Below are 26,901 nucleotides of genomic sequence, written 5' to 3' on the forward strand. Positions count from 1 at the left end.
CCCTTCCAGACTAACCCCGCCCCCCTCCCAGACTAACCCCGCCCCCCTCCCAGGCTAACCCCGCCCCCCTCCCAGGCTAACCCCGCCCTTTTACCAAGCTAACCCCGCCCCCCTCAGGAGGTCGTCAGGCGACAAGAAAGAGAAACAACCTTCAGAGCTGCTGTTCTCTCTGTTTAGCCCAAATTCTCCTCAAAGCTGTTAGTCTTCCTCCTTTGATGTGAGAGCCACAGGAACCTCCTCCTGGAAGCACTGCCTGAAGAAGCTGAGCAGCGAACTGAACAGGTAGTGTCTGCTCCTGGTGGAGGAGAGGTGGTGCCCTTCATCTGGAAAGATCTAGGCAGCCAAGAAGAGAAGTTGGATCAGATGTTTTCCATATCAATAGTTTAGAGCGTCAAATCTAAAGTGTGTCACGGTTGGTGGTGAAAGTGGAATTGCTAAGACAGTTGAAAGCTTTTGCAGCTGAAATGATTAGCCGTGTTAAAGTCCGACCACTGTATTTATTGTAACAAACTATCATTATTCCATGCAGCTTCTGTGTGTCTAGTTTGAATCGTTTGTCACTACAAACGCTTATCAGCAGGTAATAAAAGGGTGACAAAAAAAATATTATAAAATAGAAAAAGTATTTATGTCCTCAGGGCAGGTTTAGCATCCCACAGTAGGAAACCATTTGTACTTTGTCAAATCTGAAATAATAAATGATTTAAGACAGAGGGGGGAGGTCAGTTTGAATTATGAAAGTATTACAAAGCCCCCCTTTTGTCAGGAAAATGTAATGAAACTGGCAAAAGGAGGCGCCGCTGAAGCAGTCACCTGCAGAGTGTAGTTAACGTTTGATACCGACAGCAGCTTCACCAGCTCAGCAGAGTGCTGGAAGTGAACAGTGGCTGAAAGAGATAATGGTAATTGAATCATCAGGTCCTGGCAAGACGCATTTTTATCCCAAAAGACTTGCGTTGGAGGAGATTTAGCTGAATTTATTCGATAAAGACAGGACATGAATTGAGCCATCCAGCAAGACAAACTTTGGTGACCCACAGCACGACCCACAGCACGAGAGAATATGGGGAAAATATATAAAATATGTATAATTCTTCAAGGTATGCTGTTGCCTTGACACTCTAAATTCGAGTTTAACGTGTTTTATTAAACTACTATAATTTGTTGAGCTAAAGACGCATTCCTTTATGTCAAACTGAAAATGGAAGAATAAATGGTCTGTTTGGTACATTGTCACGGTAACACCACAAGCACGATCAGAATGTAATCTCAGTACAGTAGCCTGTACTCACCATCTGCTGTGCCGTGAATAATAAGAAACTTCAGATGACTCGTTCCAGTGACGTTAGAAATCAGACTGGAGATCTGTTGCAGAAGGTGACAAGTCTGTATTAAAAAGGCAATTCAGACTATTTCTATTTACAAAGACAAGGAAATGGTGGACTTCTAAATCTTCCTTTCACACAATGTATTTGTACAGAGTATCATTCTTTCAGCTCTATTGACTGAAACTGTGGCATTTGCAGCGTATTTCTGTTTAGACTGCTAATGAAAGGATGAAAAGAAACCGTTTTCAAAGAGACTTCTCTGTCCACCTCTCAACATTCTTCAAAAATACCTTGAAAGTCTTTCTTACTTGGTGTTTGGCTTCCTCTTTAGCTGGGAATCCAAAGTAGCGCTCAGTGAAGGCTGAACCTTCAGGGAGGAACACAAACCAAAACGATGAATGTCTCACATGCCAGGAACCAAATATGATACATCTGTTTTAAAAAAACTAACCGACAATAAAGGACATTTTAAAATATTTTACAGACAACTGAACAAAACTGTTTTTGGAAGATACATAGCACTTATTTTGAGAAAAAGTATATAGGCAGCTTTCAAGTTTCAAGTATCTCTGTTAATAAAAGGTATTATTAATTTGTTCAATTTAAAACTCAATATTCGAAACAACAGTAAGAACCAACGTTCACAGGACAAGCTAACATCTTATCAGCACAGTAGTTTAATGATAGTTAAGTACAGTTTGACGATAGTAAAGTATAACATAAATTGTACATTTGCGCAACATCTTCCATGAATGGTACAGTTGTTGACAACATGACAGCACACCAGCGTATTGGAAATGTCCTGACATTTGAGGACCGGGCGTTATCTGAGCCGTCCACGCGCCTCCTCTGTACTGGAGAGGACTTGAAGTGAAAGGTGAAGGAGTGCTGACTCCAGAGTCCCTCTCCATCTTGTCCGAGGTCTTACCGTAGAGCCTCCAGTCGGTGACAGGAGCGACGGAGACCCCACACCTGAACATGGAGCTGTGAGAGAGCAGCAGCACGGTGCTGAGGAAGCCCCCATACGCCTGGAGGAGGAGGAGGGAGGAGAAGGAGGAGGAGGGGGGAGGAGGAGGTGGTGGTGGAGGAGAAGGAGGGGGGAGGAGGAGGAGGGGGGGGAGGAGGAGGGAGGAGAAGGAGGAGGAGGGGGGAGGAGGAGGGGGTGGAGGAGAAGGAGGGGGGAAGAGGAGGAGGAGGGGAGGAGGAGGAGGAGGGGGGAGGAGGAGGGAGGAGAAGGAGGAGGAGGGGGGAGGAGGAGGGGGTGGAGTAGAAGGAGGGGGGAGGACGAGGAGGGGGGAGGAGGAGGAGGAGGGGGGAGGTGGAGGAGGGGGTGGAAGAGGGGAAGGAGGACATTTTAATGTTGGATAAACGAAGGATTTAGCAGAAGAAAGTAGGCTTCTCACCTTTCCGTAAACTCCGACTTTGTCACCATCAACATAGGGCAGCTTTGCCAGGTATCTGTATCAAGAGGAATGGATGTTTGGTTGTGAAAACTAAATGGATTTCCACAAAGGCATGTCAATATTTTTACAAACATTAGGGAAGGTGCTTCAAAGAGTTCCTGTATTTTGTACAGGTCAGGGGGGAGATCAGAACGGGTTTCTCCTCCGGGCTACATACTCGACAGCTGCGATCTGGTCCTGAACCTCCACAGTCCCCAGGCGCTGGTGGACCTCATGCAGGATCCTCTGGCCCAGGAAGCCGCTGCCCCGGCCGTCCAGGCGAGCCACGATCACGCTGTCAGAGCTGACCAGCACCGAGTCCCAGTCCAGCTGGTAGCGCTCACTCACCGCCTGGCCACCGGGGGAGCCGTCACTGGCAGAGCACACAACCACACACGCTCAGAAGAAGAACTTCTAACTAACAAGGACGCTTCTCTGTAAGAAAGTTATTGTATGCTTTGAGGAATCTGCTGTCAGGGTAAACAAACGAACAACTAACTAAAGATTTTAGTTATCTGTTTAAAAAAAAAGAAGTTATTTTTAGAATAGCAAGCTGACTCCCAGCTTGCTATTCCCATTTTACAAAAGCTTCCATTGCCTCTGTGAGACCTTAGAGGAACGTCACTGACTAGAGAGTTAGGGTTAGAGAGATGGATTAGAGAGTCAGGGTTAGAGAGATGGATTAGAGAGTGGTACTTACAGGATGAGCAGAAGAGGATACTGAGCTGTCTCGTCAAAACCCGCCGGCAGGGTTAGCTCCAGAGGAAGGGCTGATGAAAGGGGAAACAGATCAATCAGCAGCAGTTTTAGGCCCATTTACCAACACTGTTTGTGGCACATTAAAATAGTTTGAACAATTGATTCATGAGTATACATTTTCTTTCCTAAGTACATAGAAAAACACAACGTTTTTTATGAAATATGATGTCAATAAACAATTAAATGCTTCAATAAATTGATTCGTGAGTTTATTAGGCTACCGCACTTTAGATGACAAAACAAACCAGGAACACTGAACAGACACTGCTACATGTGCCTGTACTGTTACTTAATGATTTCTTAATCAACCGAAAAAGTGACAAGATAACAGACATAGATCAAGAATTGACTATAATTAAAGGTTTCTGTGGGAATATATTTCCTTGGAAAAAACTATAAATAAAATATGTACATTCTCTTTGAAAGCCTTTAATGAAATATATAACATTGTATATAATTACACAGGATTACACAGATTACGACAGGACTGTAACCCATATGGTGCTACTGATTGAATCAGTAGATTGGAGTGAGTCTCACTCCTAAACTCATCTCCAATCACCTCACAGATCTGTGCATCTGTTCATTCATTGTATTTATCCCCAAATCTGTTTATTATGTGTAGACACAGGCGTTGTGACATTCACGTCTTAAAATCCTCCCGCAGTAGGAAAGTGGTTTGGGGTCTGATCCACAGCATGTCTGCATGTGAGAAACCTCAGGTCATGTGTGGGCCTGCCTCTCTAGGGGTGGAGGCACCACGTGCATGCTGAGCAGGAGCGATATGGAGGAGGAAGATGATACCTGCATTAACAAGGACGGCAATGGTGGTGCTGCTGGGGGTTAGAGAGGATGAGAGAGAGCAACAGATCGGGGGGAGGATGGGAGGGAGGGGAGGGAAGAGAGGAGGGGAGGGGAGGGGGAAGAGACGGTTGTTTTGTGCACAAGACCGTTGGATTATTATCCTGTACCAAAGTGGTTGACCTGCACAATCCTGATCTCTCTCCTCGGTATGTTTCGAAACACCAAGGCATCTCTTAAGGCTTGGTTCACCTCCAAACTGGCATGTTCTATTCCAAAAAATTAGAAAGATTCGTTATTAAAAGGCAAAAAATTGATGTAACATGAATAAATAACTAAATAAATAACACAGTGGGTAAAAAAAACATCTGTATGTCTAAACATCTGTCTATATTTTATTTGCTGGAATGTGTGAATGAAAGTTATATCCATCTCCACTAGAACAGTGTGACTATCAGTTTAGGTTCTGAGTTGATCCGTTTCAGACCACCAGCTGATTGGAGAGAGAGTTTAACAGATAACCCAACATAAAAATGACCGGTTCAGACACAGAGGTAGCAGCCAAGTCTCTCTGAGGCCTGAAGGTCAGGGGTCGCTGTTTAGTGAATAAAGAAAAACTAACATACAGCCAATAGATGTTCCTTATTAAAAGCAGGCGGAGACAGACAAAACTACAGAACACAGTATGTGAATGATTAACAGCATACAGCAAATACACAATAACGGATCTACTGGTTGTGAACAACACAAGCAAAAATAAATCCCAGATTCCTCTCTCATGTCAGACTGTAAACACCAATACAATATCGAAACACACTCCAGTGATGGTAGCGGCATAATTATACCACAAATCTATTTAATAGGCATGTTTATTAAAGTTAATTACATTACTGAGACTGTTCATTATTTCTAAATCCTCCCCTCCATTTCAATAGACACATATTTAGAGGGAAAAAAGGAAATTATAAAACAACCACCACACAAATGAGGATCAATTTACCTGGGAACTGATTCAGCTATATGCATTTGTAGTAGGCCCATAGAGGATAAAGTGATGCAACTTTAATGAGGGAATTAATCAACATCGCTCTGGCAGCAGACAACAGAATAGCTTATCATTTATCTGCTCCTGGGTCCCTAGACACTAGTCCTTGACGCCCTGAAGCACACTGGAGCACAATTGAAGTACGTTATAGTTCTGTAATTGGCCCATCTGTGTACGTGCGGTTATAGAGTGTAGTTAAGGCTGTGCATTGTAAATGTTTCGGAAAATAAAAATGGTTTCCTGAACACACTCATTGCTTCCTAGTTGTAAGGTTTTCTTAAAGTCCGTAGAGAGTTTAAAAGTACTTACTGGACATGTTGTTCAAGTTATGCAGAGTGGTTTGAGGGATTCCAGGACCTAAATAGAGAGGAACAAGCATCTCACAAATGTCAATTGACAGGATTTCAAAGGAGCACCAAGTTGAACTTAAACAACAATGACATGGGTGCTATTCTCTGATTGTGGTTTATAACATTTAACTAATTTAAGATAAAATGTTTATCATCTAAAGTAACGTACAAACGGTGCATATGGACATAAGTACAGCAGATCAAGGATCAGGAGGGTCACAGTTCTACAGTGTTTGGGTGGTCAGAGTCAAGAAAGGATCTGTATCTACCAGCCACATCCTGAAGTAACCACACCACACCTCAGCTAGAAGACATGCTGTAACATTAGGAGCTTTAAACTGCAAAGCTGTACCTCTGCAGTTCAGCAGGACATGCTGATAGTCTGGGCTGAGAGCAGCATCATAGAAGGAGCACCGGGGTTGGAACAGGAAGCAGGTGAGACATTCACGACGAAACGGATCCACACTTGAAACTCTGTGGAAATTAGCAGTAGGAAAAAGAAAGAAAAAAAAGTATATTAATTGTTGAGAGATTATAGTCATTAACAATCCTGTTTGACATGGTGTGCTTTACGATTGCACTATGTTGACCATTCACGCTGCTCATTATTCTTATTTTTATATATATTTTATTTTATATTTAAATTGTTGTATTCTTAGATTGTTTAGTTCTTAGAAATAGTTAAACTTTTGTACTTTTACTTAATTTAAGATCTGTATATGTTTAGTGTTTTGCACCTCCCTGCCACAGTAAATTCCGTGTTTGTATAACATACATGGCGAATAAACCGAATTCTGATTCTGATTCTGATACATGATATTATAATATGTTACAGTAAGTACAGCCAGGTAGTGCAGGACAGCTATTGTATTCCCTGCAGACTTCCTTCACAGTAAATGTATCTTGAAGTACTTAGTAACTACTATGTTTCTAATAGTTCCTACTTTACTTTGGAGTACCTGTATAGGTGTCTTTGTGTAGAGCCGTCTTCTGTGCTGAGGAAATAACTGAACAGGAAGGAACATTGTGTGAGGGTGTTGTTTTTCAAAACACAATCTTCCTCTGTATTCAGACAGATTATATAAAAGGAAAAACTACATATTTTTTAGGGAAATCTATCCCCTGCTCTGTTCTTAGTCAAGCTTCAAAGACATCTAATGACAGCTGTCAAACTTAATAATCACGGATATTCAAGCATCAGCATGCGTCTTCATCAGAACATACTTATAGTGTCAAAATGTTTCTTTTTCTCTAGGATTTTGAAAGGGCTGTTCAGAGGCAAATCGTTTTCTCAGTGTTGATACTTGTCTCTCAGCGATGGTGTTGGGTGTTTTGTGACGACTGAGCAGGTGGGGTGAGTCTAGTTTCCTCCTCGCTATTAGAGCTGCATGGCTCCTGTTTGTGTGCTTTGAGCGCTCCTAGCAAACTGAACAAGTGCTCTGATGACGCTACTCACACTGTGCTTGTCGTCTCGTCGTATCCCAAGACCCGGGCCACATCCCAGCTCCCCGAGGTCAGGTGTCGCACGTTGACCTCCTGACCTTTGACCTGAGGAAGGACGGAACAAAACAAAACAGCTGAGTCAAACACAACTGTAATGTGTAGAGCCTTTTCAGAACGTGTCCTTTAAAACATGTAACAACCTCGTAATGTTACGAGGTTAACAACCTCGTAACCATGAATGTGACAAAGCACAACGTTAACAAATATTCCAAATGACAGTCCTCACCTTGATCTGTGAATGGTTTCCCTCTGAGGTGTACGTGAGCCAGTCTCCTACCTGGTCAGACAGCATGGCGATGTGTCTGAAAGCCCCATGTCCTCCATGTTTTATTGGCACGGCCAGAAAGAATGTGGTTCCATCATTGGAGAATACTGGCTCTTCATTCTAAAGGACAAAGAACCCCAACCAGTTAATACTCTTTAGTTACGTCTCCTAAAGGAATACATTATGTTATGCTGCATTTGTAATGGATTACAGTCTTCTTGTTGAATACATTACATTGTGTATGGTAATCAATCATTTATCTCACCAGTTTCCTTTCAAAACAAGGGCAGTGCAGTGATTTTAAAGGGTCAGTACTTGTGATGAAGATACTAATGATGCCATGAACATGTTCTGCTCACCTGGCTGACGAGCCACTTGTCTGAAGTCATCACATGTTTCTTTAAGAAGAAAATACAGTGCATATTGTTGTATAATTTACACAGGGATTATCACAACTGCTTCACTAAGGTGGGCAACACTTCACATTAAAGTCACATAACCTAGCATGTGTTAGTGGTTGGTGTTTGTTGGACGTGTTGCCCGGAGGCGTTCAGCTCCTCACCTTGACGCACTCCCCCGTGGTGACGTCACACAGGGACAGGATGGACATGTTCTGGGCTCGGTTCACCCAGCGCACCGCTACCCTCTCCTCTGTCACCCATGTCACCATGGTGATGTAGTAATCACTACAGGCACCACAAAAAGCACAACTCTTAGCCAAAGTATATTGTTTTCGTACAAAGGCCAACCTCTCACTATGGTGCCCTTTTCCCTTGACAGGAGGAAACAGATGGATACCTCTTCTCCAGACTGTTAGGACGCTGCAGTTCGGTTGTCTGAGATACTCCGTCCATCGTCACGATGTAGATCTTTACCGTAGGGTTGACCTGCCCCATCTAAAACACAGCAGGAAGCATTTACTGCGATGTCTGAACATGCACACAACATGCCCTTAATAGACGTTAAAGACGGGGAGTTTTGACAGTGCGTGTGCAGTGACATGTACAGTACGCAAACCTCTTCTGACAGTGAGACTATCCGACGTGCTCCACATAAAATGCATCGTGTACTGACAAAAATAAGTACTTAGCATTCAAGGTTCTCAACAGAGGATATAATGAGATGGAGCGGTGCTGCCTGACCCCTGACCCCTGAGGGCCGTCCTGACTGCCCGGCTGTTCTCAGACCTCTTTTAAAACCCTGCTCATCAGCCCCGCACGCCCATAAAAACTGTCACGTTACACATCTTCCAGATAACAGTGATGCTTTTGGCTTTTACTTCAGAATCAGAATCAGAGTGGGATTTATTCGCCATGAAAGTTCCACTTCATCACTTCCACTGATTCCTGTTGCCTCCCTGATCCTCCTCACCTATACTACCTTACTGTCATGGCTGTGTGTCTGGATGGCTCCGTTGTAATGATATAAATGATGTAATGAGACCACAGAGTAGGGGCAGTTCTAACTAACAAGTACTCGTGATGCAGACTGTATACAACAGCCTATCACAGGAAGACTGCACGATGGGATTAGAGCTGCAGTTTCTGAAAGGAGAAGAGGGAGGAGGCAATTAAATCCCTGCTTCATCAACTCCCCTGACAACATTCAGCCTCCTGATGGAGGCTATGTTCTTTTTTTTCTTTTCTTTTTGCAAACACGCGTGTGCGTGATGTGTGGCGTGTGTCACGATTAAGCGTTGGTGAGTCTTATTAATTGGCTGCATTCCCTCAGTCTGTCCTCCTCTCTCTCACTCTCCCTCTCTCTCTCTCTCTCGCTCCTCCCAGTCCAACAGCGATAAAGACACTACCAGATCTGACCCCCCACCCTTGGCTCAGGCAGGGGGCTGTAACACAGTTAGAGATCAGGAGGAGGGAGGTGTTTCCCCATCACAGCACATCACAGCACATCCCCTCTCTGGCCCACTGAGACACACTGCAGCGTTCTTCAAAAGAAGCCAGTCAGCATTGATATGAATAAAACAAGAAAAAACGATCCTACACTGAAAACTATGAATGGCAAAGAGCCAACGCTGTTTGCATAATTCATTACACCTGTGATGCGATGAAGCAGTATCTTTTTGCCGCCCCCCCTGCCATCTCTTTGAAGGGCTTGGTCGTACTAGATGTGTTTTGATGGTGGGCAACTCCACGTCCACTCAATGTCCAGTGGAGGCTTCCAGATTTATCTGCTACATTTTACAGTTGTTGCTGAAGGCCACGTGCATGCTGTATCTGAGAACTGTCCATCAACAGAATCCAGAGTTAATGTCTACATCTGGAACGGACATTGACAATGCCAGGCCACACGAGAGGTGTTACATGAGAGACTGTTAACCATGGTCATTAAATTACGGTTATTTATGGTCTTTGTACACCAACCCATTATTCCTCTGAGTGAGTTGCAACGTCAACTTTAAAAGAGAATGGAATAATTCCTATGAAGACAGCTATAGTAAATAACCAGGTAGTCATTTTTAATTAATTAATTTGATCTGAAAATAAAGCTTTTGTGAGGCAGTGTTGGTTACCTTAGGGTAGGGGTACTGCTGGCCCCGGGGGTAGAGAGAGCCAGTGAAGCGGGGGAGGACCATGTTGGGGACCAGGGTGTCGTTGATGCTGAGGTAGGCCAGCCTGGAGCCGTCCGGACTCCACCAGTGGGCCACCGGAGATCGCAGAACTTCCTCTGAGGAGCACACAGAATATTCAATTCTTGAAGAGAATTGAGTGTTTGTGCAGTTTCTATATAAGTTTATTAAACATGCTTGTGTAATCGTTTAAAATGGAAATTCAGGATTTTGAAGTTACGCTGGGAATGTGAATTACTGAGCTCCAATTGCTTATCGTGGGCAGTGTTGAATCAATTAAATTAAATGCCACGATGCACTGGAGGGACCAGTTGGAAAGAACCATGTTGTTGATCACCACCTCATTGGCTCTCTTTATATTAATTCTAAAACAGATTATGCAAACAATAAATCAGTCTCCAGACAGGAAAGAACCAAGGAACCCTTTCCTGTCCAAGGAGGCCTGGACAGAGGGTTGTCATGATGTAGTACGTGTACTTCTGTGAGGTCACATGAGTTTGCACACTTTGTACTTAGTATTACTTTGTTGCTATCCTACCAGTGACACTGTAGGTGTAAATAGATAGAAAAGAAAGAAAATAATAATGTTGCCATTTAGCATTTAGCCAACGCTTTTATCCAAAGCAGATTAAAATCTATGACCTCTTAAACTGTAACCCCACAAAAACAGTCAGGATGATTTGTTCGGCCCGTGTTCAGGCCATTTCATGGTTCCCATCTCCCATCGCTGGGTCTTACCCTCGTACAGCCAATCAGAGACGCCGTTGAAGACCACCCCTTCCTGTCCAGAAGACGTGAGTCTCCAGGAGCTGCTTGTGACGTCCGCCTGGTAGTAGATGTTGTTCTCAAACACGTACACCTGACGACAGATGGGTCACATGGTCACATACACCTGACGACAGATGGGTCACATGGTCACGTACACCTGACGACAGATGGGTCACATGGTCACGTACACCTAACGACAGATGGGTCACATGGTCACATACAACCAGTGGTGGTCCGTCAGGGCCTTCAGGGTATTCTCTGAATACCGTACTAGATTGGATACATAAATGCATGCTGCTAATAAATACAAGTACATACTATTATGTACTTGTACTATTAAGTTATTTTGTATATTTCTAATTCTATTTTTTACATTTTTGCATAAACTGCAAAACGGCAACAGAAAATGATTTTGTCAGTAGTTTGTTAAGTGTACCATTTGCTTGGAGAAATTTCAGTGAGAAGCTTGAAATTGTTAACAGGGGAAGACCAAAACCAAAGGTGGGACTCCATCAACCAGGTAAAGGATTCACATGGAATTTTAGCAAGGCTAATTACTGCCGCTTCAAATGGCTAACAGCTAGCACAGAGCTAACCGATGGCTAGACAACTGATGTGACAACAATGACAGACTTTCAAACACGTGGCTGCAGCTTAAATACAAATCGACATTAAACCATTAATATCAGGGTTGTTTGGTGATCAGGGTTGATTTGGTGATCAGGGTTGTTTGGTGATCAGGGTTGATTTGGTGATCAGAGTTGTTTGGTGATCAGGGTTGATTTGGTGATCCGGGTTGATTTGGTGATCCGGGTTGATTTGGTGATCAGGGTTGATTTGGTGATCAGGGTTGATTTGGTGATCAGGGTTGATTTGGTGATCCGGGTTGATTTGGTGATCAGGGTTGTTTTGGTGATCAGAGTTGATTTGGTGATCAGGGTTGATTTGGTGATCAGGGTTGGTGCACGTTCAGTAGAGTAGAAAAGAAGAACCACTTCAAAGCTAAGAGACGAAGTCTCAGGGACCTGTTTGTTGTGCCAGGCAGGAGGGGTAAGGGACAAAATGCTGTCTGCCTGTGGTTTTGTCTCCCTGTTGAGTCCGATAGAATATTGATGCGTGAAACTCACTCACACCACTAAAGTATACTAATTCTTCTACTCTAAGTTATCTTGCAAAGTCAACTTTAAAAGTGCAGAATGGAGTAATTGCTGTGGGGAAGGTTATAGAAAATAACCAAGAAGTCATTTTTTTTAGTTGTCTCTGCTGAAACGAATGTTGAGGAAATGCATTTCCTGTAGGAGGACACAGCAGAAGGGTTGGCTTGACGGGTGAACAGACACGCAGAGGATGCTGTTGAATAATGAGCTCATCTGAAGTGATAACATAGACAAATATGCAGAGGAGGCTCATGAATAATGAAGCCCTCTCTGTCACTGCCAGAACAACACACACCGCTGCAGGGCATCCTGGGTAATGGATTATGTGTGAGGTGCAGGTATAAATAGTGTGGGAAGTAGATAAATATGCTATCAAATGGTTAATTACTTTGCGTGTCTGCTCTTACAGAAATAATGAAACGATTATTCCATGGTTAATACTCTTTGGGTGGTCGCATTACTTACAAAGAAAGATACGTTAGGAAACAACATGTCTTGGAGCAAGAGTTTAATGAATAATACTGTTGTTGGATTTACTTCACATGAATTAAACCTTATGGGGTTGGATTTTCTTCTATGTCAGAAGCAGCCTTTGATCAACGTTCACCTTTGATCAGGGGTTTCTAAATTATGTTTTAAACCTGCAGTATTACAACCTTGTGTAAAAGTGAACGTGGACTCTCAGATACACAGGTCTCTGCACTGTGATACACAGGTCTCTGCAGTGTGATACAAGACGTCAAGGAAGGAAGGATTTAAGCAAACACATTTCACAACACTTGCATTACCTCAACATGGATACAATAGTATGTTTTAGCATTGTTACCCTATATTATTTGTCATTCTGACCACCACTCACAATGCTGTTATGGTACAATGGTCCAAGCTCAACACTAATAAATATCAGTATCAAGTCTTTCAGTTCTTCTCTGCGACCAACTCTTCTTCAGCGCCTGAAATCCTGCTGTTCACGGTGCGGTACGGCTTTCAGAGGGAGACAGGAAGACTGTCAGGTTCAGCCATCTCCTGGCTACTGCCCTTTGTGCGTGAGTTCACCAAAGAGACGAGTCTTGTCTGAGTTCACCAATGAGAGGAGTCCTTTCTGATCTGAGGTATTAGAGCTTGGACTTCAACCCTCCCCTCCCCCCTCCTAATACCGCTCCATCTGGAAGACTTGCTATTTATTTATCCAGCCAAATAGATGGTAGAATAATGGATGTCTGTACCTATCGCCTCTGTGAAGATGAGGCCTAATATTTATCTTGTCGATCTGTATTTGGGTGGCAGCAGTGTGCGCCCAGCGGAAGCTGTCTGATTTAAAATAAACGGATCTCCTCACGCAACACTGTGCTTCAAACAGCGTCTGCAGCTGGCAGGATCTTCAAAAGCAGAAGATGTTTTTTGTTATACATTTTCTTCTTCAAAAATGCAAACTAAACATAAAAGGGCAAGTGTTGCACTGTAAGCTGTGTCGCCCAGGACCACACACGGTACAGTAAGGCATCGTGACACACATTTGCATACGAGTGATGGATGGGTCTGCGCAAGCCCCGTCCCCATGCTTGGCTGGGTGACATAATGAACAGGATCCCACCCTGCATGAGTGAACATGGATGCTCTGCTTCCCCCACATCCCTGGGGGGCCCTGGGGGCCGGCGGCCCCCCTGACCCCAGGAGCAGCACACTTACCAGCTGCTGACCCCGGACACCCCAGGAAGCAAACTGCAGGATGGAATCCGACACCTCCGGAGGGTTCAGCTCCCTCACTTCCCTGGATCAAACACAAACACCATCAGGTCAACTCCCTCACCTCCCTGGATCAAACACCATCAGGTCAACTCCCGGCTCCACCATGTCCTACAGACTTATGTCACTAGTACTGACCTGGGATGTGTAAACGTAGCTTTTCTATGAACAACGTTTTGCTTTTGGAATTACTGAAAGCGATGTATGATATTTGAACTCAATATGAGTTCATTTTAATGTTGTTGAGAAAAGGTTTTTCAACTTTCAAACATCTTTGCATTCTTAGCAGTTGATGTTGAGTAAACAGCCCATTATTAATGTAAACCGTCACATCTGTCAACTTTCAAACAGAAATGTCAGAACTGTCAATAATTACATATTTACCATGTAAATGTAAGGGACAATAACAATGCTGCTGTAAATAGCCTGAAAGCAAAACATACTGTACCTGGTATGTAAGTTGTAGATCAAGTAGGATGCAAGAAAGGATTGCCGGAACACCTTGAATTAAATGAACAGAATAAAAATGAATAGAATGTAAAATGAATAGAATGTATTTTTCCAATGGAATTGTACTTTTTTTTAGGGTTGGTTTATGGTTGACTTTCTCTGCATCACATTCTTTTCCTCGTAACATTTTACCCACAACCTAAACATAATTCATATGTTTGTTAAAATATTGATTTGGGGCTGTTTTCTGGTAAAGCAGTTATCTACACTCAAAGTAGTAGAGACTGGGGTGGACAGACAACCTCGCAATTCCAATTGAAGCTCATATAAAAAGGACATTATCATAAAATAATCATTCATCAACCTTTGATTTCATCATCTGTGGAGATAATGGTCCTATAGTTGAGTGGCTCTGCCAGATAATCAGAGATTGTATTTGCATAACAATATTACTGTGGGCTCACCCTGGAGCGCACTGACAAATACAGAGGTGTTCCAGTTGCTTTAACCGAAGCTCAAATGCCCGTGGATATGAAGTCTGCTTGGCTGAGGCAGCAGCATCTTAATCTGGGGGCCTTGCCTGCGTGACTCACCGGAGAATCTGACTAAAACAGGCTTGTCCTCTGTCAAACTGCCTTCTAGTTTATTCAACTGACACTTCGATAAGTGATGATTTTTTGATAAGGCTGTCAACACAGACAGCTTAACCGTGAGGGAGGAACTATGAGTTGTGAAGATCAGAAAATGGAGACTAAGTTTGTTGGTGTTTTTTATGATGAAGAAGGCTGAAGTGGATGTCTGAAGAGAGTGATGGTAGCTGGTGGGTAAAACATGATGAATGTGGACCACTTTAAGCCTATGGGAAAGGAATAACGAATCAAGAATTAGACTCAAATCTTTTGTTTATAACCTGCCAGATACTTCACAACAAAAAATTTGAAACATGCTTTAAATGTCAGTTTTCACAGATGGAAGAGCTGTGCAATGACATTTGCTTTGGATGAATGTGTGGATATTGAAAATGTGGCTCTATATTCATCTCAGGTTCAATAAGTTCTAGCCAGAATATACCCATAGCTTATTGCTATTGTAATGTCACCTTAAATTGCCTTTTTCAAATGTACCATAGGTAATATTATGTTGGCCTCAAGAACAAAAAGTGTTGATGACAATGGTAATAATAATAATTTTACCATGCCAATGAACATGTAAGCTTGCTAAATTTATTGTTTATAAACAAGGAGATGGGGAAAATCCTAAATGTCTCACAGCCCAGGGATACAGTCCTGCACGCACCAACACACAGCATGATGCAGCACACCGCTACAAATATGATCTCGAAAACACATCCACTTCCATTCATCCAACTATGCCCTTCTGATTAAACAGGAACAATTCCCAACAACGTCCACACGTACTAACACCACGAGCTACGGCGACACCGCATTATGCTGCAAAACGGCAGCTGCATTATGATGGATTCATAAGGCGATGTGAGACGCTGATGCAGACAGGTCATTAGTCTCCATGGAGCGCTCCTCTCTCCTTTACGATGAACACATCTGCTCAGCCCATCTCAGAGGAGCTCAGCCCCGGCACATGAGGCTGTCTGCATCCCACCAACCACCTCTCCAATCCCGTCGCGGCGCCGCTACGATAATGACCCTTATCATAACCATCAACAAGCCTTTTGTCCGTGGACGCAACTCAAACAAATATGTTCATTTCATGTCATGTGACGTGGACGCTGCATGTACAGTACGCTGTGTCAGTCCTCTTGCAGCATGCCTTCATTCATTCAAAGGCAGATGCATACATTTACATTTAGTCATTTTGGCAGACGCTCTTATCCAGAGCGACTTACATTAAGTACAGGGACATTACCCCGAGGCAAGTAGGGTGAAGTGCCTTGCCCAAGGACACAACGTCATCTGGCACGGCCGGGAATCGAACTGGCAACCTTCTGATTACAAGCCCGCTTCCCTAACCGCTCAGCCACCTGACTCCCCACATAACATTACAGACCATCTGGCCGAGAGATGGTGGTATGAAGTGTAGAGTAACCCTGCTCTCAGAGGGGTTTCTCCCGGAACAACAAAAACTGAGGCCACTGATAATATTTAATATCGTTCGGGGACAGACATTTTCCCAAAGAGGTGTACCCCGTGAGGCAGATTGACCAGGCAGCTTTTAGAAATGATGACATTATCTTTCTTTACATTCTTGGTGTAAACATAGCAGGATCTGTTCATCTTCATACAGCTAGATACTATTCCATTACTAAATCATAGTAAGGAATGTATATAAAAGGGTGTGAATTGTTCAACTAGGACTATATAGGGTGCTCATATATATATGAGCAACAAAAAAAGGTGATTTACAAATATCTACTGTATCTACTATGCCAGATTTGAACCTATGTTACTTCTATTCTTCAAACAACTCCAAGAGTCCTTGTAGGCTACAAGGACTCAAAACATGAAAACAATCTAAATATTTGGGGAAAGTATGCGCTTTGAATGTAACGAAAGGACTCTTTAATACATTCCTTCCACGATGTTATTTTCCAGAATGCTTCCTCACAAAATGTGCATTCCATTCCTGTAGTAGGGATTGTTTTCAGATTTCTACCGGATCGTATAGACCAGTGTTGGTCTCAAAAATGTTTCTGTCGACACAAAGAAAGATATACCTTGTGATATGCGGGGGGACTGTTGTCCTTTAGAGACAGCAGGTATAACAAATGCCCTTCTCTATACCGCAATGATAATGAGTTTTCCGAGTGTGCGCGCAGCCCGTTTCTATCTTTAGATCCGCACCTGAGAGCTCAGGGTCCTTTATCTTCTCAGCACGGACTGATCACGCATCTCTGCCGTGATTACGACGCTACGAACAAGCTGAAAGCCACGAAAGCCTGTGTTCAGATGCGATAGAGGAGAAACTGGTATAGATACTGAGGATACGTTATTGATCGATTTCCTTCATTTTTATAGCGGCCAAACTGCAGAACAAATGCAATTTATTTGTGAACAAAGACAACTTTTTTTTCCATTGTAAATAATTGAAAACAAGGTCAAGGGGAACGACTCTTCTGCCTTTTGAAGAAGCATGTCGGATTGCTTGCACGTGTCATAAAATGAATAATTTACTTGGGTTATGGAAAGGAATTATGTAAAAATTGAAATCATCAAAACCAGAATTAAAGGGAACAATGTCATTCTGTCACTAAGACGGAATGTTGTAAAGCTTGTGAAAAAGAAAGCTGCTACTAAACCAAGGGACACCAGAATCATTCGGTTTATTCGCCATGTATGTTATGCAACGCAAACAATAAACATATACGGAACTTAAATTAGGTAAGTAGGCCCCTACTTACTTACTTAATGAGAGTACTTACAAAACAATATATATGATTTTATTGTGTGTGCTTGCCTTTGGCATATTAGACATAATTTAATTTTTTGTGGCGAAAAGTGAGGCTAACGGTAGCTAACTAGCTAGCCACAGTCTCAAACGTCACGCCACAAACCTGCGTGCGATACATCCTGAGCACCCTGTATTTTTGCCCTTCGTTAGCTTTACTGCTAGCAATCCAACAGCAGTAGTAGCTAGTTCAGCAGTAAAGTATTTCATTTGAACATTTGTTGTTTAGCCCTTCAATCATTAAGCAAAATGTAATGTATTGGCTAAAGGATGTCACACATTGCGGGTTATAGGCTACAGCAGTTTGTCTATAAATAAGTAGTCTGACATTATCAACATTATAGTCAACTGACTGATCGCGTTGTTGCTAGGCTATTGCATTGTGGAAGAATTTAGTTGTTTTTTTTGTGTTTTTCAAGCTGGTAACCGTGATTTAGCATCGTTCAGGCTGTTTGAAAGGTGAGATGTCCCAACCCCCCTTCTAATGATCGATCGCATTCACCATACTGTAGTGAATCATTGGATTTGGTCGCAAAAGTTCCTTGCAATGTAGTCTACCACCACCCATGAAAAAGATCGTCTTTCTCCAAACCAAATGTTTAGATGTTTGATGCAACTGACGCAAGCACATCTCACAATTTCCCCATAAATTGTACCCTCTAGTTAGTGTTGAAATCTATCTCAGATGCAAATGTGTCTCATGCAAGCACTTTAGCCACTCAATCACTTTTTACTTGTTTACAGGAAGTGTAATTTACATGATTTACCGCTAATCTCATTCTTCACGTTGTCATTTAGCAGAGCTACTTTTAACCAAATTCCTTGAACGTCACAGCAGTTATTAGTCATGCAGGTTTTAAAGGAACATGCACATAGTGACACCGTGCTCGCTATTTAAATCTACAGTTGTAGTTATGAACTGAGAACGAAGGCAGAGGCGGCCGATGTTACTTGAATTTAAACACGTTTTTCCTCCAAATTATGCAATTACTGTATGCATTGTTTTCCTATGTAGACATTTCCCTCTTTCTTTGTACAATTTATGCACTGGGATTAAACATTATAGTGTCACTAAAAAGTAACTGGTAATTTTTAAATGACAAATAACAGTTTTATTGTGTTGCTATGAATGGTCAATGGTTAACAGCCAGGTATTGCACAGTCATTTTTCAAATCAGTCCTTCCAAGATGGTAATGTGTTTTTTTTCTCCAAAAATCTATTTTTATCTCCTTTGTCTGAATAGGGAACCGTAGCAGTAGGTCATACTGCTGTGAGTGTTTTCTTTTCATGCTTTGGGACAAAAGAAATCCCCCAGCCAGATAGAACCTGCCTCTGGAGCACCCTATCTGGACCCTAGCTGGGCCTTGTTAGTGGTCAACACCTGGATCATCAGCTGAGAGCCTGAGCCACCAGCCTCCTTACACCATCCAATAAGACCAGCACAGCCACACACACACCCCTGCTTTCTCCTCCAACACAACAATAAACGGGGGACTGGATTGAGCAAAACGTGGCTGAGCTGAGTCAGAAAGTTCCAGTTTGTTTTGAGTTATAGCCATTTTGGAGTGAGCCGCTATAGGCAGACAGCTGATCCCCTGTTTGCGAGTGTCTGTGTGGGTGTGTGTGTGTGTGTGAGTTTGTGTGTCTGTGTGTGTGTGTGGGGGGGGGGGGGGGGGGGACGACGACTCTGGCTGGTCCTCAGGGTGCTGTGTTGTTGCTACAAGCACAGGAAACCAACCAGAAGTGCCACAGCTACAATAATGTCAAACAAACACATTTGAAATACAATGTTGGTTTGGGAGATTATTATTTCTTTGTTTTGACAGTTGTTAACCTTAATCACAAAACTTTCAGAAGATTTATAAATTGGATTGCAGTTTCTTTGATGTCTGTCCGTCCGTCTGTCTGTCTCTGAATTAGATTACTGTCCTGTCGGTATCATTCCAGTCACATTCCACCTTTTGTCCCCCAGACAGAACTCATATGAATCCACTGGAATAAACAGACTGAAATGGGTTGTTTATCAAAATGTGTGGTTCAGAAAGAAAGCAATCATCATTGAATGTGAGTCTTGATACCGGTTTTGATCATCACAATCAAATTAAATATACATTAGTTTTAAGATGTCCCATTTTCCACATGGTCAGACATAATATAATATTATAAATGTATACTTATCAATAACGTATATACTAATTATTAGGGTCTATAAGAAGATTCTGAGACAACATGATTTTGTGCTATCTTTTTTATTATTAATGTCTTAAATACATAAAAATATTCAGAATCCATTTAGCAAAGCAAGGTCAAACTTGAAAGCTGTTTTGTTCATTGAAAAAAAAAGGGAAATATATATTTATATATATATATATCCATATTTTAAAAAGTTAATGATTGGTATTGTACATCATAACCTCAAAGCAAGGTCCTATTCACCACGGAGCATTATCTGAGATTTTATTACAGATATGCCATTAGAGCCACGCACTGCATTACCAGTCCCTCTATTCTTGCTAAATGCATACACTTCTTCCTACAAGGACCGTTGTATGAAGGAGCAAAAAATCCATCTAGTTGAATAATTACATGATCTATTTTCAGCTTAGTTAGAGAAGAGCTAACACCCTTCCTTGTACTCCTCATTATCGACCATTCTAGCTAAATGCTGCATGGTAATACTAAATGCTGCTTCATAAGGTTGAGGGTTATGTTTTAGGCCTTTGAACATTTAGAAGTGGGTAAAATGCGTAGACAGTAACCTGGACAAATCTACCAGGGGTATTAGGAGATAGACATTGAATACTTGAACAGGACGGCTGAAGCGCTGCTTGGTGATGTATTCTTGAGGTCTACATAGCAGGACTACATTACATTTAGTCATTTAGCAGACGCTCTTATCCAGAGCGACTTACAGTAAGTACAGGGACATTCCCCTGAGTCAAGTAGGGTGAAGTCCCTTGCCCAAGGACACAACGTCAGTTGGCATGACCGGGAATCGAACTGGCAACCTTCGGATTACTAGCCCGACTCCCTCACCGCTCAGCCAACTGACTCCCTGACTTCAAACACATTGTACAACAAGTCCTCAAAGGAGACCAGAACACTGCTGCCCAGTACCTTAGATCCTGTCTCACCCTTCAACCCAGGAGGATTCAAATTCAGATAATTATACAAAGACTTGCATTTCAACAAGACCACTTGACTATATGAACATGACCACAGATTTCCACTAGTAAGTGGCTTTTATACAACACGATTATAAAGTAAAATGAAAAAAAAAAAATCTCATAACCATCTGAATGAGATGTCTAGCTGCTGAATGACATGGCCAAATAATAACCTCAAACTTCAAAGGGAAAGAACAAAGTCAAGGATCTATCTCTGCATAAATTTGTACTATTATGAATTGATATCCCATGTAGTGGAAGATTGTAGGTACTCATCATTAATTATGTTCTCTATCATTCTTAGAAAACAAAATGCTTTGATCCGCATTGAACAATTACAGCAATAAATCCTTTTTCCAGATATTCCCAAAAACTCCCTTGAATTAGGACAAATTATATAAAGTCATGCCAATGCTTTTAGACCAAAAGGATTTGCAACCTCAAGCGCATACTGCAAAAGTACAAACTATTCTTCTATTCATCTCAAATAAAATCCAGTATAAAATAATTACTTGCCTTTAACATTGCTTCATTGCCAAATAAAGGATGCAATACTTTTTGGACTTTCTGGATATACTGTAAAATACATAAAACTGTGTTGATGTTATTGTATGATTTATAATATTACTGAGTTACTGACCTGTTTCACGTCATATCCCAGAAGGACAAAGTTCAGATCTGGAGATACTGAAAACTTAGATGCCTTAAATGTTGCCTGTAAAATAAAAAAATATATATCAATAAAAGGCCATGAGTGCATACAGTGGAAATATCATTTACAGACCTTTTAATGGCAACTCTCTATAATATCAACCCATTGTGACCTTTACACTGAAAAGTGTGTAAACACTTTTCTCTTGTACTTGGTGCACAGGCCCACTGTAGAACACTTGTTTTATATCTTAAATGTACCACACAGCAGTCATCCCAAACAGTGTATGTTTTTGGGAGAAATAAAACCTGTCCAACATGGGGCGATTTACATTTAGTCATTTAGCAGACGCTCTTATCCAGAGCGACTTACAGTAAGTACAGGGACATTCCCCCCGAGGCAAGTAGGGTGAAGTGCCTTGCCCAAGGACACAACGTCATTTGACACGGCCGGGAATCGAACTGGCAACCTTCTGATTACTAGCCCGCTTCCCTAACCGCTCAGCCACCTGACTCTTCCAGCAGCCCCTCCGTGAAGGGGGAGTCTGGGGGTAGCAGCAGCCCAGGTACATGTACAATCCCTGGGTAGCGAGTCAGGATGCAGCCCAGGGCATCCCGACTTCACAGGCAGAGAGTACTCACAAAGGTGGTGTTTTTCAGCAGGAGGTTGGTGTCATTGCTCTGTGTGTTCACTCTCAAGACATCACCGTCACAGCTTCTGAAGATGATCTCCTCCTCTACCAGAGAGAAGAAGAGATGTGTGTTTGTGTTGGGTGGTTTACATATTTAGTTTGAAAGTCAATGCTTGAAACATCAACTATCAACATGAAAAACAGGTTCTTGCTTTGTACAACCCACAGTGACAATTACAGCATGGGGATGTTTACAAGACTGTGTGTACACCTTGGCGGTTTATCATCATGAGATGTTGCAATCCCCCCCACACACATTCACACACACACACTCACACACAGTTAAGCAAGCAGTCAGATGGATTGGAGTCAGACTGTCACCACCAGTACCCCCTGTGGAGTAAAAGCACTTGACGAGCTTTAGAATATGTTGTTTTTCTCAGCAAATATCAGTGACTACTTGTCACGGCAAAATATCACTTCAACCGTCAAAAATATGACGGGATTCAAAATCTAATACGAAACCAACTTCAGGATGAGATTTTATTAATTCCTTTGATGGGTCCGAATCCTTTGAAAGTCCCTCACCTCAAATTTGCATCTATTCTAGTCCTGAGGCTTCAACATTGGGTAGGAGGGTGGCGAAACTGAGGAAGCTCGAGAGAGCTGTCTTGTTTTGTGAGCAATAGCTGTTTGGCAAGCAGATCACCAACTGTAATATTTCAGATTACAGTCTTTGTTATTGGGACTATGGGCATACTTAACCCCTCTGGTGCTCTGCAGGGGTTTTGCCGTAAATTACATTTAAGATTCACAGTTACTTGGCGTAAATGTATTTGCATATACAGTAGAGTCACAAACCGGTGATTCATTACATATGATTGTCTCTAGAGGATGGAATCGTTCACTGAATTGGCACATCAAAGTCTTCTTCGACAGCTTTCATATTGTTGTCGTCTATGGGACTTTTTTGTTTTCAGTGGAAGTGACAACCAATCCGTAGCTGTTTGTGCACCCTTAATTAACATCAAACATTAAACACAAAAATCATATTTGCTGTCACCTGAGCCATGAACAATGGATTCACATAGTTGAGAAATAGACTGTCTTTGCCAACACCAGACAGTGACAGATGGCATGTAGGAGAGGCACTGCTGTGGCCCTGACGTTCTGTCTCCTTACCACCACAGCAGACGTAGCCAAGCTCATGTGCATCTGTGCCTCATCAAAGTCTTTATGTAATATAACAAAACAGTTACATCTTGAACAATTCCTCTCTGTAAAGACAGTTCCTGTATTAATCAGTACAGGTTTTCCCCATTGGACGCCAAACATTTATAATTAAACTGTTGTAAATATGTAACCAAGCAAATATATTTACCAAGATGTGAGATTTGTTAATGTAGTATTCCAGTTTGCGGTAGACTCATGTATATGTGCGACTCATATTCCATGCTGACCTCTGTAACATCCGCTTGCCTCTCCCATATTCCCCTCCCCTGTGTGGGAGTCAGGTGGCTGAGCGGTTAGGGAATCGGGCTCGTAATGTCCCTGTACTTACTGTAAGTCGCTCTGGATGAGAGCGTCTGCTAAATGACTAAATATAAATGTACCCAGCATGTTTTGTTCAGGAACACAAAATGCTATCAAGCACATTAAAGACACAATGGCAACAACATGTGTTTGTAGAGCACACTCTCCTCTCCATTCCATAGGCGTTGCTAAGCGCGGTGACAGAAGTATAAAAGGAGCTCCATTTCATTGCATTCTTCCGCAGATCGGGATCCACAACAGCTATTACTTTTGAAACCAGCCCTCCTATTTCATCTTGGTGTTATTAACGAATTGAAGTGCAAGGTTGAGGCAGATGTTTTGAACGGAGTGTCACCACAGCAGTGAAATGTGTCGTATGCAGTGTTGAATTGGACCAGCTGGTTCTGCTCTGGCATAATTGGCACGTTCACTGTGTGAAAATAAGAAGGTTTGGCGGTAAAAGTAGAGATTTCTAAAGAAATACCAGGACTCTGCTGAGTTCAGTGGGATCAGTGCGTATTTACGAGTGACGAACAGGCATCTGGAGATCAACTCATTAAGCATGGACATCTGGTCATGGAATAAGATTAATTTTTTCTTTGTGTTTTTCTCTGATTTCAAAGTTTTAGACAAAAGTTTGAAATATTTGTCAGGTAAAAGTTGTGCAGCACACTTTCTGTAATAAATGCAGAAATGCTGCAAGAACGGAAATGCTTTCTCTATGGGCCATTTGTAATGCATCCTAAAAATATCCTCTAAATTGTAAAGCAGTGCTAATGGTTGTAGATTTTAGTTGGTCGACAGTCCATCATTAAACAGCGCATTTCTTAACTGCTGTACCACTCCCAGAGGACCACATTCAAACCAAGGAATAATCATCAGCTAACATTTTTTTATTTACCCAGGCAAAGATCATTAAGAACAAATTCTTATTGAAAGTGATGGCCTGAATATCTATTGTATATTGTAGGTGTACAAACCCCATTAAAAAAACACATTCCATATTTCTAGACTTTTACAATCCTATCCTGCTATGGGAGTGTCTTGATGTATGAATAATGTAATGGAAGGCTTGTTTCTGAGGTGTGCCAGTGAAGAAGAATCTCTTCAAGGGTGTGCGCTCCGGCGGTGACGACGGGAGCTCTCTTAAGGATGAATGACAAGGCCCATCTCTGAGGAGCCAGGAACAGAGCATGCCTGGGAGGAGGCGGCCTCACTCCTGTCAGAAGACTGAGGGTGGAGCGGTGACAGTCTGACACCACCTATACCAACGATCTGACTTCCACTCTTTGACAAGAATACTCAGAAGGGGAGGAAGCGCTCTGTCATGAATGCCGCGATTCTTGATGCGTTATTCATGACGTGTGGAGGGAAGTCTCCACTTGACTATACAGAACAGTAGCCGCTGGAAAGGTTACATAACGGTTTTACCCTCAGCTTTACATCAACAACGTTTGAGCGTAAGTTTGTAAGACTGCATAAACACGGCTGTGCTCCATAACAAACCAATAAAAGACGACTACTCCACATTTGTACAAACCCTTTTAAATGTTTACTTATGGGCTTTGCAATCTTCCATTGTTGTTACAGGAGCATATGTTTGTGATAGGTAATTGAGCAAAAGACAATACATTTTCACCGGACAGAAGTTATTATATATTAGAACTTATCCCTAAATTGTCCGACTGCAAGGAAAACTGAACAGCATGGGTATCTCATTTGATGATTGGCATTTACTTACAGGTGGAACCATTAAACTAAAGATGGGAAATTACATTTGTTCACATTCTTCAAGTGGAATGAGTTGGAATGAAGTATGAATCGGCTCAGACGTACAGAATACACTCACCATTAATCCACACAGCATCAGGGTTGTGAACCTGGAAGCTTTTCTGAAACAAGTCGTCGAGCGTCAGCTGGCTCCCCGAGGATGTAGACCCGTCGTCTGGGAACACACAACATTCATGCAGATCCAACTCCGTGCAAGAAGGTCGAGTCAACCTGCGTCTGCAAATGAATGACTCGGACGTATTTAAAGCCAAGGCTTTCTGATATCAGTTCTACAAGTTTAACATTGATTGGGATGAATTATTAAGCATGTGAATGGTTGGTCCATTCCTCACCTTTTGACAGGAGAACGATGGCGAGCCCTATAAGCGACAGCACGAGGATGATGACCAGCAGGGAGATGGCTATCCCCTTCCAGTTAGTGTCTCCTCCGATATCACCTAGGTCCTGTGGGAAAATGAGGTCAATCAAGATGATCATCTACACGGATATATATTTACAAACTCAATGTATTCACAGTATATGGCATAATGATTAAATTCTGACCATAGCATGACAGTTAGGAATTCAATTGGTATGTTAGTAGAATACATTTCATAGTAATATATATAGCAGCTACAATTATTATATTACTATATTAACTCCTGTCTGTTGAATGTTTATAAAGTCTTACTTCCAATATATATATATATTTGTTTTTATACAAAAAAAAGAGAGAAAAAGAAAGAGCTGAATGAGAGGAAGTGGGACTAAAACATGGATGTTGCTATTGTTGAAGACTGGAACAGCCGTTTTGTGATCGCACTGAGGGGAATCGTTTGACCTCTCTGTGTGAAGGCTGGTAAAGCCAACACAAACCTCCGGAACTAGGGCCCACATAAAAGACCAGTGAACAGTCGTTCGCACAGAGATATTCTACAGCGAATAATCTTTTTTCTCGCCAGTGTTTTTCTACAAGGTCTCCTGGAGGCTGAGGGTTATCTTGTGTTACCATCTCACATGATAATGTCCTGCTGCACCCATGTCTCCACCACACGTTTCACAGACCGTTGTCTTGTGTTACCATCTCACATGATAATGTCCTGCTGCACCGTTATCTTGTGTTACCATCTCACATGATAATGTCCTGCTGCACCGTTATCTTGTGTTACCATCTCACATGATAATGTCCTGCTGCACCCATGTCTCCACGACACGTTTCACAGATCTGTCACAAATGAGTGGACACAAGGACAGGCGCTCTGCAGATCGATACCCAGTCTGCCGTCCTCCGCCCATCCTTCACCCCCCCCCCTCACCCCCCCCACCCCTCAAGGGACTCGAGGTCGGTTGACATCTAAACACGTCTTAGTTGACAGCCCACTTTCAGTGTAACAAGCTAACAGACCAGTTCATCTGTTGACAGCTGTAAATATTTTTGGTCTCATTCCAATTCTAGAATCAGAGAATGTGTTTAATACAGCATGAGTAAGTTTAATCTTGACAATGCAAAATAAAAAAGACTAGGG

At 42.3% G+C, this 26,901-nt stretch overlaps 1 protein-coding gene across 1 annotated transcript; it reads right to left on the reverse strand.

Annotated features, from left to right (window-relative positions):
* Positions 1–198: 198 nt before the first annotated feature.
* Positions 199–25,873, reverse strand: LOC136967679 (inactive dipeptidyl peptidase 10-like). Its single transcript, XM_067261569.1, has 25 exons — positions 25,729–25,873; positions 25,455–25,550; positions 22,083–22,177; positions 21,430–21,504; positions 14,197–14,249; positions 13,692–13,773; positions 10,816–10,936; positions 10,021–10,175; positions 8,292–8,389; positions 8,056–8,179; positions 7,853–7,891; positions 7,506–7,613; positions 7,182–7,273; positions 6,685–6,732; positions 6,078–6,199; positions 5,685–5,732; positions 4,501–4,599; positions 3,471–3,540; positions 2,949–3,143; positions 2,732–2,786; positions 2,257–2,356; positions 1,637–1,695; positions 1,293–1,365; positions 814–887; positions 199–333 (listed from the first exon to the last, which is right to left on the reverse strand). Exons 1-25 carry the CDS (start codon positions 25,871–25,873, stop codon positions 199–201), a joined length of 2,361 nt encoding a protein of 786 aa, XP_067117670.1.
* Positions 25,874–26,901: the final 1,028 nt, after the last annotated feature.

The sequence above is a fragment of the Osmerus mordax genome, chromosome 2 (genome assembly GCF_038355195.1).
Source record: "Osmerus mordax isolate fOsmMor3 chromosome 2, fOsmMor3.pri, whole genome shotgun sequence".
NCBI lineage: Eukaryota > Metazoa > Chordata > Actinopteri > Osmeriformes > Osmeridae > Osmerus > Osmerus mordax.

Coding starts and splice junctions, on each gene's coding strand:
- LOC136967679 (XM_067261569.1), bottom strand. CDS start 25,873: ATGATCATCTTGATTGACCTCATTTTCCCACAGGACCTAGGTGATATC. Junction 21,505..22,082: donor TGCTGAAAAACACCACCTTT/GTGAGTACTCTC, acceptor TTTATTTTACAG/GCAACATTTAAGGCATCTAA. Junction 8,390..10,020: donor AGCAGTACCCCTACCCTAAG/GTAACCAACACT, acceptor GCTGTGTTTTAG/ATGGGGCAGGTCAACCCTAC.